Genomic DNA, 17,252 nt, shown 5'->3' with positions numbered 1-17,252 from the left:
ATAAGAAAAAGAATGGAGTAAGCAGTATGTTGAATTTAACCAGGGCTGTGGTATCACCTAGCAAATCACAAAATGAAAGAGATAAAGGAGTAGAGGATATTGTAGAGGGACTACTAAGTATAACTGACAATAAAATTTAAAGAAGCAAGAGGGAAGCTGTGAAAAAAGGTAGCAGACATGAGATATTGTCTATTATCAACAAAAAGTTAAAGAAGTGAAGATTGTAAAAGTGCAGAATTATGAAAAAAGACACATTACATGGAAGGGAAAAATGAGACAGTGGAAGCTGACTTCTCATTAGAAACAATGGAGGCAGGAAAACAAAGAAACGTTTTTAAAAGTAGCAAAGGAAAAAACTATCAACCCAGAATTCTACGGTCTTCAAACTCTGCAATAAACAAAGATGAAGGACACTGAAAATGGAATTTGGATTAATGCACAAGATATTTTTTCTGTTCTTAGTTTCTTTAAAAACTGACTGTTTAACGCAAATGTTAATGTTGCATTGTAGAATAAACTATATATGCCATATAAAATATATGATGACAAAAGAACAAAGGACTGGGAGTTAATTAAAATGATCCTGATACAACGCTTTCCAGATTTTATGAGAGATGATAAAGTACTGGCTCTAGGAATATGATTAACTTAAAGAGGCACACTATAATTCCTAGAGCAACTACTAAAACAGTAATAGTAGTATTACTAAGGAATAGGTAGAAAGTCATTGAAGTACTTAAAATGAAATACAAGCATACCTCATTTTACTGCGTATCACTGTACTGTACTTTGCAGATACTGCATTTTTACAAATTGAAGGTTTGTAACAACCCTGCAACAAGCAAGTCTATCAGTGCCATTTTTTCAATAGCATGTGCTCACTTTATCTCTCTCACACATTCTTATAATTCTGCCAATATTTCAAACCTTTTCATTATTATCTGTTATGGTGATCTGTGATGGCAAAGTTAGTCAACAAATGTTGTGTGCACTCTGATAAAAAGATTAGTCATTCCCCCGTCTCTCTCCTTCTCCTTAGGCCTCCCTATTCACTGAGATACAACAATACTGAAATTAGGCAAAATATTAATAATAAACCTACAATGGCCTTTGAGTGTTCAAGTAAAAGGAAGAGTCACACATTTCTTACTTTAAATCAAAACCTAGAAATGATTAAGCTTAGCAAGAAAGGCATGTCAAAAGCTGAAAAAGACTGAAAGCTAGGCCTCTCACCAAAAAGTTAGCCAAGCTGTGATTACAAAGAAAAAGTTCTTGAAGGAATTAAAAGTGCTACTCCAGTGAACACATGAATGATAAGAAAAGTAAAAGACCCTATTACTGATATGGAGGAAGTTTTAGTGGTCTGGATAGAAGACTAAACCAACCACATTTCCTTTGGCCAAAACCTAATCCAGATAGAGCAAGGCCCTCATTGTCTTAAATGCTAAAAAGGCTGAGAGGTGAAGAGGTAATTCACTGGGGGAGGTCAAAATATCAACAGGCACAAGAGTTTGGAAAAAGTTAATTTTAACTCTCATGGATGACTTGGAGGGCTTCAAGACTTCAGTGGAAGAAGTCACTGCAGATGTGGTGAAATAGCAAGAAAAACAGAATTTGAAGTGGATCCTGAACGATATAAAAAACATAAATTGAGACAACAAAAAGCCAAAAGTCAGGGAGGGGTTTGAGTGTACAGACTTTTACATTTTTGTTTCTTTTCTTTACAATCAAACTTAAGTTGTCATCGGTTTAACATAAATTTGTTTAAAAAAATAAAATAAACTTGCTTTAACTATGTTAATTGCAAAGCAAAAATCTATAATCACTAAACTAAAAGTGAAAAGAAAGGAATTAAAACATATTATCTGAGAAATATCACTTAACCACAAAGGAAATCAGTAAGAAAAGAAGGAAGTGAGGAGTTATAAAACAACCAGAAAACAAATAACAAGACAGCAGAAGTAAGTCCTTACCTGTCAATAACAACAATAAAGGTAAATGGACTTTATTCTATAATTAAGACATAAAGTGGTTGAATGGATTAAAAAAAAAACAAAAACACAGGCCCCCAACTATGTGGTACTTACAAGAAACTTGGTTTACCTACAGAGACACACAGTAGACTGAAAATGAAGTTATGGAAATAGATATTACATGCAAGTAGAAACAAAGAAAGACCAGGAGCAGACACATTTACATCAGATAAAAGGGACTTAAAGTCAAAAACTCTAAAAGGAGACAAAGCAGATCATTATGTAACTATAAATGGGACAATTCGGCAAGAGTATATTGACAATTACAAATATATATATGTACCCAACACAGAAGCACCCAAGTATATAAAGCAAATATGAATAAATCTAAAAGGAGAAATAGACTACAATACAATCATAGTAGGGAACTTCAATACCCCACTTTCAGGAATAGACTGATTATCCAGTCAGAAATTGAGAAAGAAACATTGGATTTAAACTGTACTTCAGACCAAATGAATCTAACAGACATTTATAGAACAGTTTATCCAACAACTACAGAGTACACATTATTCCCCAGGATAGTGGAGATTTTCCATGAACCATTCTCCAGAATAGGCCACAAAACAAATCTCAACAAACTCAAAAACTTCAAAATCCTATCAAGTGTCTTTTCTGAAAACAATGGAATAAAACTAGAAATAACAAAACTTTATAATTTAAATAAATACGTGGAAATTAAACAATATTCTTGTGAACAACTACTAAGTCAATGAAGAAATTAAGACAGAAATTTAAAAGTTTCTTGAAACAAATAAAAATGGAAACACAACATACCAAAACCTTTGAGATACAGTAAAAGCAGTACTGAGAAGGAAATTTATGGCAAAAACACGTATATTTAAAAAGTAGAAAGTTTTCAAATAAACTATCCAATGATGTATCTCAAAGAACAAGAAAAGCAATAAACCAGGCCCAAAATTAGTAGAAAGAAAAAAATAAGGATTAGAGCATAAATAAATGAAATTAAAACTGGCTTTCTATAAAGAATAAAAAATCGCCAAACCATTAGGTTAGACTACGAAAAAAAAGAAGACACAAATAAATAAAATTGGAGATGAAAAAGACGACATTACAATAGAAACTGATACAAAAGAAATACAAAGGTTCATCAGAGACCATTATAAACAATTATGCACAAACAAGTTGAAAAACTTGGAAAAAATGGATAAATTTCTGGACACATACTACCTACAAAAACTGAACCATGAAGAAATCGAAAACCTGAATAAACCAATAACACATAGTAAGATCAAAGCAGTAATAAAGATTCCCATCAAAGAAAGGACCAGGATTAGATAGCTTCATGGTGGAATTCTACCAAACATTTAAATAAGAATTAATATCAATTCTACTCAATCTACTACAAAAAAAATTAAAGAGGAAGGCAAACTTTCAAACTCATTCTATAAGGCATTATCCCAATACCAAAAATAGGCAAGAACACAACAAAAAATGAAAACTATAAGCCAATATTCCTAATGAACACAGATCTAAAAATTCTCAACAAAATACTAGTAAACTGAATTCAACAACACAGTAAAATGATCATTCACCATGATCAAACAGGATTCATCCCAGGAATGCAAGGATGGTTCAACATATGCAAATCAGTAAGTGTAACACATCACAATAACAGAATAAAGGACATGAAACATAAGATCATTTCAATAGATGTTAAAATAACATTTAGTAAAATTCAACATCCCTTCAAGATAAAAACTCTCAATAAATTAGGTAAAGAAGGAAAGGACCTCAACACAATAAAGTTCATATATGACAAACCTACAGCTAACATCATACTGAACAGAGAAAACCTGAATGCTTTTCCTCTAAGAACTGGAATAACACAAGATGCCCTCTCACCACTTCTAGTCAACATAGTACTGAAGTCCTAGGCAGAGCAATTAGACAAGAGAAAGAGATAAGGGGCACCAAATTTGGAAAGGAAGAAGCCATTCTGTCCTTGTTTGCAGACAACATAATTTTACATTTAGAAAAACCTACACACCACCAAAAAATTGTTATAAATGATAAATGAATTCAATCAGTAAAGTTGCAAGATACAAAATCAATATACAAAAATCAGTATCATTTCTACACAACAGCAAACAATCTGAAAAAGAAATCAAGAAAGCAATCTGATTTACAATAACTACCAAAAAAAAAAAATCTAGGAATAAATTTAACAAAGGAAGTAAAAGAGCTCTACAAAGAAAACTATAAAACACTGATAAAAGAAACTGAAGAGGACACAAAGAAATGGAAAGATACCCCATGCTCATGGATTAGAAAAATTATAAAAATGCCCATGCAATCCAAAGTGATTTACGAATTCAACACAATTTCTATCAAAACACCAATGCCATTCTTCACAGAAATTGCAAAAATAATCCTAAAATTTGTATGGAACCCCAAATTGCAGAAGCAATCCTGAGCAAAAAGAACAAACCCATAGTCACTGCACTACCTGACTTTAAAATATACTACAAATTATATTAACTAAAACCAGCATGGTGCTGGCATAAGAACAGACACAGAAACCAATGGAAGGAGACAGAGAAACCAAAAATAAATCCACCCATTTACAGCCAACTATTTTCAAGGCATTTACAGCCAATTCATTTCAAGGTTCCAGAACATACACAGGGGAAAGGACAGTCTCTTCAATAAATGATATTAGGAAAACTGAATATGCACATGCAGAAAAATAAAACTAGACTCCTATCTTTTACCATATAAGAATATCAAAACAAAATGGAATAAAGACTTATATGCTAGACTTGAAACTATGAAACTACTGCAAGTGAACATTAGGATAATGTTTCAGGACATTGGTCTGGGCAAAGAATTTTTGTGTGAGACCCCAAAAGCAAAGGCAACAAAATAGACAAATGGGATTATATCAAGATTAAAAAGCTTCCACACAGCAAAACAAACAACAGATGTAGATACACAACCAACAGAATGGGAGAAAATATCTGAAAACTATCCATCTGACAAAGGATAATAAACAAGAATATATAAGGATCTCAATAGTAAAAAACCAAATAACCCAATTTAAAATGGGCAAATGATTTGAACAGACATTACTCAAAAGAAGACATACAAATGGCCAATAGGTATATGAAAAAAATGCTCAACATCACTAATCATCAGGGAAATGTGTATGAAAATCACAGCGAGAGAACATCTCAGTACAATTAAAATGGCTATGATCGAAAAACCAAAAAATAACAAAGTGCCGTGAGGATGCAAAGAATAGGGAACTCTCATACACTGTTGGTGGGGATGTAAATTAGTACAATCATTATGCAAAATATTTTGGAGGTTCCTCAAAAACTTATAAATACCATATGATCTCCATCAATGCCTCTTCTGGGTATATATCCAAAAGAAAGAAAATCAGTATTTTAAAAAGATATCTCCACTTCTATGTTTACTGTACTATTCACAATAGCCAAGATATAGGAACTATCTACATGTCCATCAATGGATGAATGGGTAAAGAATACGTAAAAGGAGAAAGATTTATACAACCTGAAGAGAAACTGTAGTCATCAACCTGGAGGTAAGACCCTCCACCAGCAAAAAGATTACAACTCACTAAAGGGTCAGATAATTGTCAACATTTTTCAGCAATAAAGTATTTTTTAATTAAAAGATGTTCATTTCTTTTTGTAGACATAAAGCTACTGCATAGTTAGACTACAGTATAGCATACACAACTTTTATATGCACTGGAAAACAAAACCTTTGTGTTACTCGCTTTACTGCAATATTTTGCTTTATTTAGATGATCTGGAACCAAACCCATGTTTTCTCCAAGGTATGTCTGTACTAAAAGCAATAAACCCAAAAGAAAGGAAGAAAGAAAACTGAAGTACAACACACATACACAAAGTCTTTTTTTAAGAAAACAAGGAGCAAGATAGTACATAGAACCATAACAATAAAAATATTTTTAAATTTAAATAGACTAAAACTCTCATTGAAAACTATTTGAGGCCTGTTGCAATGGCTCACGCCTGTAATCCTAGCACTCGGGGAGGCCGAGGTGGGAGGATCGCTCAAGGTCAGGCATTCGAAACCAGCCTGAGCAAGAGCGAGCGAGACCTCGTCTCTAATAAAAATAGAAATAAATTAATTGGCCAACTAAAAATAAATAGAAAAAAATTAGCCGGGCATGGTGGCGTGTGCCTGTAGTCCCAGCTACTTGGGAGGCTGAGGCAGGAGGATCGCTTGAGCCCAGGAGTTTGAGGTTGCTGTGAGCTAGGTTTGATGCCACAGCACTCTAGCCCAGGCAACAGAGTGAGATTGACTCAAAAAAAAAATTGAGGCTAGATAAAATACCAAGACTTAATTATATGTTGTTTATAAGGGAAACAATTTAAAGGGAGGAATAGACAAACTAGCAGTCATGGTTAGAAATTTTAACTATTAAAAACTATTAGACACAATGAGATATCACTTAACCCCAGTGAGAATGGCCTTTATCAAAAAATCTCCAAACAATAAATGCTGGCGTGGTTGCGGAGAGAGAGGAACACTCCTACACTGCTCGTGGGACTGCAAACTAGTTCAACCTCTGTGGAAAGCAATATGGAGATACCTTAAAGCGATACAAGTGATTCTACCATTTGATCCAGCAATCCCATTGCTGGGCATCTACCCAAAAGATCCAATGACACTCTACAAAAAAGACACCTGCACTCGAATGTTTATAGCAGCACAATTCATAATTGCAAGGCTGTGGAAACAGCCCAAGTGTCCATCAATCCAAGAATGGATTAATAAAATGTGGTATATGTATACCATGGAGTACTATTCAGCTCTAAGAAACAATGGTGACATAGCACATCTTATATTTTCCTGGTTAGAGCTGGAACCCATACTATTAAGTGAAGTTTCCCAAGAATGGAAAAACAAGCACCACATATACTCACCAGCAAATTGGTATTAACTGAACTGCACCTAAGTGGTCACATAGGTACTACAGTAATAGGGTACTGGGCAGGTGGGAGGGGGGAGGGGGGCGGGTATATACATACATAATGAGTGAGATGTGTAACATCTGGGGGATGGTCATGATGGAGACTCAGACTTGTGGGGGGAGGGGGGGAAATGGGCATTTATTGAAACCTTAAAATCTGTACCCCCATAATATGCCGAAATAAAAAAAAAAAGATGGCAAAAAAAAAAAAAACTATTAGAGCTAATAGATGAACTAAGGTTGCAAATACATAAAATCAACAAATAAATCTATTTAATTTCAACATTAGTAGAAAAATAATAGCAAAATAAAAAATATAATCACATTTATAAGAGCTTCAAAAAATATAAAATACTTAGGCATTTGACAAAAAGATGTAAAACAGGCTCATAATCACATGAAAAAGTGTTCAATATCATCAGCAATTAAGAAACTACAAATTAACAACAACAAAATATCAATTCACACTTACTAGGAAAGGTTAAAATTTAATAGGTTGACATTGCTAAATGTTAATCAAAATGTGGAAAAATTAGAACTCTCCAACATTGCTAGTGGAAATGGAAAGTTATAACACAACTTTGGAAGACTACTGGAAAGAAGGATTGAAGGTTGAGTTAATAAACCAATGGCCAAGGATTTCATCAATTAAGCTTACATATTAATAATTAACATTCCATAAAAACCCAAAAGGACCAAGTTCTGGGGACTTACAGGCAGCTGAACATGTGGAGGTTTGAAAGAATGGTGTGCCCAGAGAGGGCATGGAAACGACATACTGCTTCTTCCAAACCTCACCTTATGCGTCTCTTCCATCTGGCTATTCATCTGTACCCTCTGTAATATCCTTTATAGTAAATAAGTAAATGTAATTGTTTCCCTGCCTTCTGTGAGGCACTCTAGCAAATTAACTGGACCAAAGAAGGAGGTCATAGGAACTCCAATTTATAGCCAGTTGGTCAACAGTTCTGAAAGCCCAGACTTGGGACTGGCATCTGAAGTTGGGACAGCCTTACTGGACCTCAACCTGTGGGATTTGATGCCAGCTCCAGGTTCATAATTTGGAGAAAGAAAAATCTCAGAACCCCCTGTCAACTGAAGAATGATGAGGTTCATAAATTTGGAAAGGAGAGCTTTATTTCTCATAAAGAGTTGTAGCCTGCAGGGTGGTCATTCTAACAGTCTGGGAAGCAACTGTGTTGGGCAGAAGCCAAGGTTATGTACTTTGAGGTAACAGTATAGGAAACAGGAATTTATGCTGAGCTGGGTAGCCAAATGTATCTATTTAACAAGCTATAGGAGTGATGAATATTTATGAAGGAGAAACATGTGCACATGCAATTGAGCCTTGTGTCCCTTCATAGGATCCATGTCCAGAAAACAGCAACTTTAACACAATCTGAAGGTAGAGTTTTTGGCCCTCTGATGTCAAAAGGTGAAGTAGAGGACACAAAAACCCTCTTTGAACAGCATCTGTAGACTGCTCAGAACCATTCTGTGGTTGATGTTCACTTATCAGGAAGAAAAGCCTGGTCAGTTGTCATATCGAAACCACAAAAAGGGAGAAGTGATCATGAGACTGGTTTCTGTTTAGCCCATAAGAAAGAAAGCCTGATGGCTGTTAGCAATGGGGAAGTAATAATGAAGTATCTTGGTTGGGAACTCAGTTTTAAGAGTTCTCTGGGGTCCCCTTGACCAAGAGGGAATCCACTCAGTCAGCAGGGGCGCTTAAGATTTTATTTTAGTTCACACCCCAAAATTCATTATGCCAAAGGAAGAACTGAGCTTGTGAAATGAGTCATTTCTGCCATCCTCTCCCAAACTCAATTCCTCAACAAGGTACAGAAGGTTGGTAACAGAAGGAATGGCCTGAAAAGGGGTAAAATGTTTTAGGAGCTGTTTCTTTGAAACCAACTCTACTCTTTCTGGGAATTAAAATCTGAATCCCTGCAGAAGGCCAGTGGTCAGAAGTGCAGGAGAGTATTCTTTGTTTTTTTGTACTGCAGGAGATGGTTCAAAGGAACTGTCTTAAGCAGAGGTCATGAGATTGTGTTTGCTGGAGATGGATCAATCAGAATCATCAACCATAGTTAAACAGCAATACCCTGAAGCTGAAAAACTCACCTATAAAAGCTCTGCATTTCTGCCAATAGTTAGGATGATGGAGGAGAGTGTACCATCCTCCTCATTTGACAGCAAACTAATAAATTTCTCTTTCCTTCTCCTCAAGCCCCTTGTCTTTGTTCTTCTGATGCAGTCTCAGGGATAAGTGCTGAACTTTCAGTAACAGGCTTTTTTATAAGAAATGGAGATGCTTGGATAATGACCAAGAAGGTTTTTGGTGGACAGGTTATGGGACAGAGAAAAGAAGCCTGGATACCAAAGGTGGTCTTGTTATGCAGATAAGCCTCATGATAACAGCCATCAGCGAGAACAGATGATAAATGTTTCAGTTCAGACCTTTAAAGGTGTCAGAGGTGTCGGACTCTCAGTTAATTTTGCCCAGATTGAACAAGCAGGACCTGGCTACATTTAATGGAGATACTCTACAGATGCAAATTTCTCCCCATCCCCCTCAACGACAACTTTGCAGCATTATTTCTGTTTGCCAGCAGCCATGGCAAAATATGTCAAAGAAATGTATTTTAGGGTAAAATATGTCTGATTTCATTTAGCCCTAAAACCTTTCAAGATATGCAGCCCACTATAAAACAAGCACACAATTATAACCGTAACACTGTAGCCTAAATAAACTCTTAATTGTCAATTACAAGCTTATCTGCACAGACACAAGAGATAAGATCAATCACTCTTCTAACCATCCTGGGGAGACTACCAAATTGACTATTTCCTCTACTGCCTTTTTCTTGCATGTCCATCTTATCTTGTATGAAATGTAAATTTACTGAGCACTAAATAGTAGAGCTTCACAAGAATGCAATCATTTGCCTCGCTGCTCACCTCCTCCACTTATTTTTCTGCATACATTTTCCTTTAAATAGGGAATTCTCCAATCCTTCTGTGGAAAGCCCAGTCCACAGATGCTTCGTGGTCTGTGCTTTTCCCAGGCACATCCTAGACTTTGGCTTAATATACCTCAACTGAGTGTAACTCTGCTTTTCAGTCACTTATTATTTAAGTTAACTGTGTCAGAATTGAACTGAAATGGAGGATACCCAGCTGGTATGTGCTGCAGAACTGATTGCTTGGTATATAGGGAAATACCCCCAACACATCTGGGGTCACAGTATTCAGTCAACACAGAAGTATTCTATGTTGTGAGAGTATAGTAGGAAAAACAACGTGGGAAGAACAAGTAAAACCTGGGTCATTTGAAATACTTTTAGAGTATGAGTTAAGTCCTCCCCAAAATGTTTTTACCATGTAACTAATTATGCAGTTAATACATGCTCAGCGAAAGAAAACTAAATACTACAGAAAAATATAAATAGGAATAAAAATAATTTCTAATCCTTTGAGAGATAACCGTAACATTCTGGTGAATATTCTTCCTTTTTTGCACCAAAAGTAGGAATGTACATTATTATATCCTGATTAAAGTTAGTATACAATATTCATTTTCAAAAAAATTTGAATACCATTTACCCTTTATTATTTAAATGTTACCTGTATGTTCCTACTTAAAAAAAAAAAGTTTTTATTATATAACCCATAACCATTGTATACAAATGAAATAAAGAAAAATATTACCTCTCTATTAACATTTTTGTGTATATCCTATCAGAACTAAATAGCCATTCATAAATATATAATTACTTATACTTTTGTAGAAAGAATAGAATTGTATAGCTACACATACACATTTTTAGTTATCTTTTTCACACAAAAGACATGGACATCTTTTCATGTTCATAAAGATACATTATCATCATTCTTAATGACTGCATGGTATTCAATTATATCAATATGCTATAATATATTAAACTAACCCCCTATTTAGGACATCTAAGTTGCTTTCAAATTTTTACTACCAGAAACATTGTTACTATGAATCAGCCCTGAATGCAGATTATTGAAAATTTACTATCACTTCAGAATAAATTCTGAGATTTCCTAACCCAAGGATATGCATTTTTAAAATGTTTAATTATATAGATATATAATATTTTTTAAGCTTTTGGTAGAGCCTAGTAGGACTCTAAAAAGGTTGACAATGGAAAAGAAGAATCAAGTTTCATGATTTCCAGGAAAGGCTCTAGAAGTACAAAATTAGTAACACAATTTTTGCCTGCAAGTACCACAGACCACAGACAATTGTTACAACAATAACAATAAAACAAAAGCAAGTCTGATAATGCATGAGAGAAATCAAGCAATTTTTTCTCAAGAAAGCTAGATTGAGTTAACAGAAGACAATGTGGAGAAGAAATTCCCAATTCAAGAAAATGAATCAAAGATCTAGAAGTGTATACCAAAGTATTCCCAGTAGGTAGCTCACTTATAACCCTTCCTTGAACATGAATTTATTAAAGAAAAGCATACATATAATAAAAGGAAAAAATTAGAACTAGTAAAATTAGTAATCACTAACTCTTTGATATGTCTGACAGAGGAGAAAACTATGAATCAACTGCTAAGCAACTTACAGAAAGAGACCTAGAACACAGATCTGATTCTCATTTTAGTGTCCTATACTGCAGATTTTCCACCATTATATAGTATGAAATGTGAAGTACATGCTATTTAAGCAGTTAAGATCCCAATTTTTATTTAAATCAAATAACAGCTGTTAAAAATGCTCATTAATATACACAGACAGTAAGATATTCTATTTTTAAATAAATTTAGTAGCACCATAACTATAAGAGGGATGACAAAATTTTTAAACAGAATTTGGCTAGCACTTTCAACACAGAAGCAAACAGAAATATAAGAATTACTTTAGAAACATTTTTACTTAATTTCTTTAATAAATTACTACTCAATTTCCCTTATCTTTAAACTGCATTTTCACATTTAAAAAACTGGTTCAAAAACAGAATTGTAATTTTAAAGGTATTTACCATCCATATGACATATTGATTAATATAATCAGGATCACTGAGTTGATTTATTAATGGAAGAAGAATTCCTCGTGCAAGGATTTCCTAAAAAAAAAAAAAAATTTTTTAAGTTTAATGTAACAACCTTTTCAAATCAATAACATAATGTAAATGTCCTAACACAATGCCAAATACTTAAGAAAACTATGATACATGTGTAAGTAAAAATTAATAACCAACACATTATTAATATAAAAAGGTGAGCTGAGCATGGACAACATAGTGAGACCCTGTCTCTACAAAAATAGAAAAACAGCGGGGTGTGGTAGTATATGCTTGTAGCTCCCGCTACTTAGGAGATGCTGAGGCAAGAGGATCACTTGAGTACAGGAGTTTGAGGTTACAGTGAGCTATGATGACAGCACTGGACTTTAGCCCAGGCAACAGAGCAAGACCCTGTCTCAAAAAACAAAAAGATATCTCTAAGTACTTTAGTAGTAATATCCATTTTAAAAAGGCAAAACAGACCAGAGGTGTTTATGGATTCATACATCTATATTAAAAGTATAAAAACAGAAAACGAAATGAAAGGATACACATCAATTTTAGAATTGTGGTTACCTTGAGGGTGGAAACAGCAACTACAGTGAAATATTAACATTGGTTAAATGTGGGGTGTTGGTATATAAACGTCTATTGTATTATTCTCTATGCTTTTCTGTTCAAATATTTTCCTAACAAAAATATTAAAAATGTATAATGTTAATACAATCTACTCACCATTCTCTATATTTTCCCATTCTTTGTGGTTATTTATGCTCCTACCTATTAAAATTCTGCCCTTCCTTTAAAAAATGACTATAGATTCAATTATCCTACTAAATAAACCTTGATCATTCCAGGATGAACACTTATTCACTTACATGCTTAAAATACATTCATGGTCTGTATTTACAGTATTTATAACTTGATATTTTCTATATAATTATTATATATTTCTTATACTTCTCTAATAGACCACAACTACCTAAGAACCACCTGTATGTAAGTGGGATTAGTCAACTGATTTACTGATTTATCTATCTTCAAAAATATTTACCTCCTTCTATCTTCTCAAAGTCATTGTTTTAAACATGGCAGGTATTTGATAAATGAAATGGAAATTAAAAATTTGGTACTGATTCTATAAATACAATGTTTTCACCTGGCATTATCCTTCATTCCTAAATGCCTGTGATATTCAAATTTATAAAACCTCATTTCTTAAGAATACCAGAGAGGCTAAATAACAATAAGGTTAATAGGATATTTCACTTTTCTAAGCAAAGGACGACCAATTTATTTGTTCCTCCTTCCCAGATCTCTAATTTATCTGGGCCATTTTCTGGTATAAGTTCATAGAAGGTGGTCTTTATTTTCCTTTAGAAAAGTATTTTGTATAATTCTACTTTTGTAAGCTGTACACATCTCTGACAACAATTTAATGGTACCTCATGATGAATTAGTATCTCCAAAAGGCACTAATGGAGGCACCAGTAATTTTTTGAAATGTCTTTGGAGACACTTTACAGTCCCAAATTACAAGAAATTGCTTCTTTCAAGGTTAGTTTTTGTCTCCAACTTCTTAAAAATTATATTTATGTAATTCCTTCCTCAAATTCTGTCTTTGGCCACATGTGTTCAAATTTTAAAATGTACTTTGTAAGGAGAAAATTCAAACACACAAAAATATTTTTCCAAAGTTTCTTTTCAAAATAAGAAAAAAAAAAACACGGGGAAGAATTTTGAGAAAATTTTGTGTTTCTTCTTAGTTAAAGCAATTAGTCAATTTGTCTTAGAAAACAAATACTTTGATCTCCTAATTTGTTTCATAAAGGGGTATGGTTAATCAAGGGCTAATCATATGACTCAATAATTCCTATTCAGATCCTAGTAAAGCTCTAAATATCCCAAAGTAGGTAACTATATCCATCTAATTCCTACTTTCAGAGCCTCCAATTCTAGAAGAAAGTTCTGTCAAATATGGGAGCCTAGAAGATACAAAGTCACTGACACCATGAATCTTTAAATGAATAAAATATAAAAATGGCCAGAAAGTAGAGGCAGTTAAATAGCAATTATCTCAGTCAAATACTGTGATTTGTACAATCTATACAAAGGATCCATATAAAGAAAAGAACTCAAATCTAAACAAAAATGCCTGTTGGGAAAACTTGGATTTAATTACAGACGAAAGAAAACTAACAAAGAAATTCTATCAAATTAAATGAAAAATTGATTTGCTGAATACATGTTCTATAATTACCCTCAATTAGATTCAACCAAAAAAAAAAAAAAAAAAAAGAAAAGAAATATTGGCCTGAGAGAAATCTATAGCAAAACATATTTGCTCATTAAAATCCTACTTATTTTAAACAACCTCAAATAACAGGGCAGAGCTTCATGGCACTTAGGAATCAATGCAATCCTCAAAGAGCTGCAGTAGCATTTGCACCACAGCCACCAAGAGGGCAAATGTGTTTCTTTGCATTAAAGTTGATTCTCTGATTGAACACCTACTTTGAGCCGGGTATTATGTTAACCACTAAGCATCTAATTATGATAAATACAGATATGGTCCCTGTCCTCACTGGACTTAACAGTTCATTTGGGAGAAAGAGGCACCAAGTAAGTAAACACAACCAAATTACTATTTTAAAACATGGCAGGCCAGGCGCGGTGGCTCACGTCTGTAATTCTAGCACTCTGGGAGGCAGAGGTGGGTACGTCATTTAAGATAGGGAATTCGAGACCAGCTTGAGCAAGAGCAAGATCCCAACTCTACTAAAAATAAAAAGAAATTATTTGGACAGCTAAAATTATATAGAAAAAATTAGCTGGGCATGGTGGCGTATGCCTATAGTCCCAGCTACTCAGAGGCTGAGGCAGGAGGATCACTTGAGCCCAGGAATTTGAGGTTCCTGTAAGCTAAGCTGACACCACGGCACTGTAGCCTGGACAACAAAATGAGACTCAGCCTCAAAAAAAAACAAAAAAAAGGTAAATGCTAGGAAGGAAAACAACTGGGTACCACTTACAATAATAGGGAATTATCGGGGGGCTTTAGATTAGATGGTCAGGGAGGCATCTCTGAGGAAGTGACATTAAGTGAAATAGGAGGAATGAATATAATTTAGCCAAGAGAGTAAGGGGAATCATTTTGAGCAGGGGAAAAAAAAGTGTATGAGACAGTCCCATAGGGAGGAGGAAAATGAAACTTTAAGTAATAAAAGCCAGTGTAGCTAGACTATAGTAACTGTTGAAAAAGTCTCTATCCTTGACCAAATTTTAGTCAGGCTTCTCTGAATCCTCTTCCCAATTAGGCCTTGATCTCTGGGCTTCCATGTGTGTCCATCTCTGCATTGTACAATTTTAGCAAGAATACTGTCAAATGGGTTTAGCCAGAACTCCCCTACCCTGGGATATCTAATCAAATTCCTCATACCTCTCCACCCTTGGTATCTGATCTTCCTGGCCTTTCTTCAACAAGAATCCTATTAAAGTATGTTTAACCAGAATTTCCCCTTTCCCTTGACGTTTCCCCTTATTTTCTATTCACTGATTCCCAACCTGTTCCTTGGCTATAAATCCTCATTTGTTCTTGCTGTATTTGGAATTGAGTACACTTCTATATTGAGGTCTCTTTTCTCCTATTACAATAGTTCCTGAATAAAATATGTTTTTACCCCTTTAACTACTGTCTAGCTCTGGTTTTCCTTGATATTGCATGGCATGACAGCTAGAGAGAAAAACAAAGCCAAGCCACAAGGGATTTTGTAAGCCTCTAGAAAGACTTAGGATTTGAAAAATTTGCATTTACTGGAATGGAGAAAAGAATAAAAGGCAGACAGGATATGGAGGCAAGAATAAGACTTCCATGTTGGACATTTAAGTCTAAAAGGGTTGTGAGTAACTGAAGTGGTGGTTTCAACTAGGCAGCTAGTGAAAGTAACCTGGAGATCAGAAGGGAACTCTGGACTAAAGCTATAAATTTGGAACTCATTAGCATTTGGAACTTAAAGCCACAGGAATGGGCAAACAAGAAGAGTGCCTAGAACTGAAGACCTAAAAGTTAAGCAGGAGAGGAGTGAAGGAGTATAAATGTAACTAAAATGGAGACAAAAGGAAGAGAGAAATCAGGAGAGCAGTCACATGGAAGCAAAGAAAAGATAAAGTCTCAAGAAGGAAAAAGATGGCAAACCACGTGAAATGCTGCTGAGATACCATGTAATGGTAGCTGTCTGGAGTACCTTGAAGGCAGAATCTTATGCCAAATGGATATTCAGCATGAGTGAGTGCTACACCTGATTAGTAATATCTTCCTTCAGTGGCAGATGTGATTCTAGTAATAGACATGCCCGGTTTACCACCCTTAAAAATAAGTAGCTATATAAATAAGTATATATTGTTATTTGGCATTAACAATATATAAACTATCAGACTTTTCTAATCAAAACTAAGCACTTTCTACTCATTTCACATAAGTACCATTAACATACCTGAGAAGTACACTGAACTCAAGCTAGGTAGGTGTTAGGAAACTATACAGTATTTCTTAAACACTAACATAAAAGCATAAAATCACACCTCAGAAATTGATATCTGTTTTTCTGCAGGACAGACTAAGGAGATTACGAGCTTTCATTTTTAGGAATATTCAAAACTTTCATTTTACCCACTACACTAGGATATGGTCTTATGTAGCTACCATTTCAGAATCATAACCAGCAGCCAAAGCCAAATGTTATTACTTAATATTCCCATACAGAGTTTTACTCTAAAGTTTTATACTTAGGAAATAAAGAGTCCAAAACTACTGTTCTCATCTGACATTAATTTCACAATTATAAAAAGCAAAATCTTAGCTGCCCAGTTTTCTTAAGAAATATTATTTTTATCTAGCCTAATTTCAGTAAAGTTACAGTAAAGAAAATTTAAAGCATGCTTCTATTATAACCTAAAATCCAAGCACTTAACTCTAAGTTAAACAGTTCTCAAAGTATTGGCCAGGGACCTCTACAGGATTAGACGGAAGTTCCTAAGACCCTTTCACGAGGTTTGCATCAAAACTATCTTCATAATAATACTAAGACATTATTTACTGTTTCATTCTCTCATGAGCATACAGTGAGATTTACAAGAGTATATGATAGTATAATGATATGAATATCATTGCTCTATCAG

At 34.4% G+C, this 17,252-nt stretch overlaps 1 protein-coding gene across 4 annotated transcripts in view; it reads right to left on the bottom strand.

Moving 5' to 3' along the window:
- Positions 1 to 17,252, bottom strand: part of SNX13 (sorting nexin 13) — a 148,255-nt gene that overhangs the window by 60,873 nt on the left and 70,130 nt on the right. For all 4 annotated transcript variants that reach the window (XM_076006395.1, XM_076006393.1, XM_076006394.1 and 1 more), the window contains one exon: positions 12,051 to 12,134. In XM_076006395.1, the coding sequence (XP_075862510.1) occupies positions 12,051 to 12,134 (84 nt within the window). The remainder of the gene's footprint in view (positions 1 to 12,050; positions 12,135 to 17,252) is intronic.

This window comes from Microcebus murinus, chromosome 9 (genome assembly GCF_040939455.1).
Source record: "Microcebus murinus isolate Inina chromosome 9, M.murinus_Inina_mat1.0, whole genome shotgun sequence".
NCBI classification, from domain to species: Eukaryota; Metazoa; Chordata; class Mammalia; order Primates; family Cheirogaleidae; genus Microcebus; species Microcebus murinus.
This window is presented reverse-complemented; position numbering and strand designations above follow the sequence as displayed.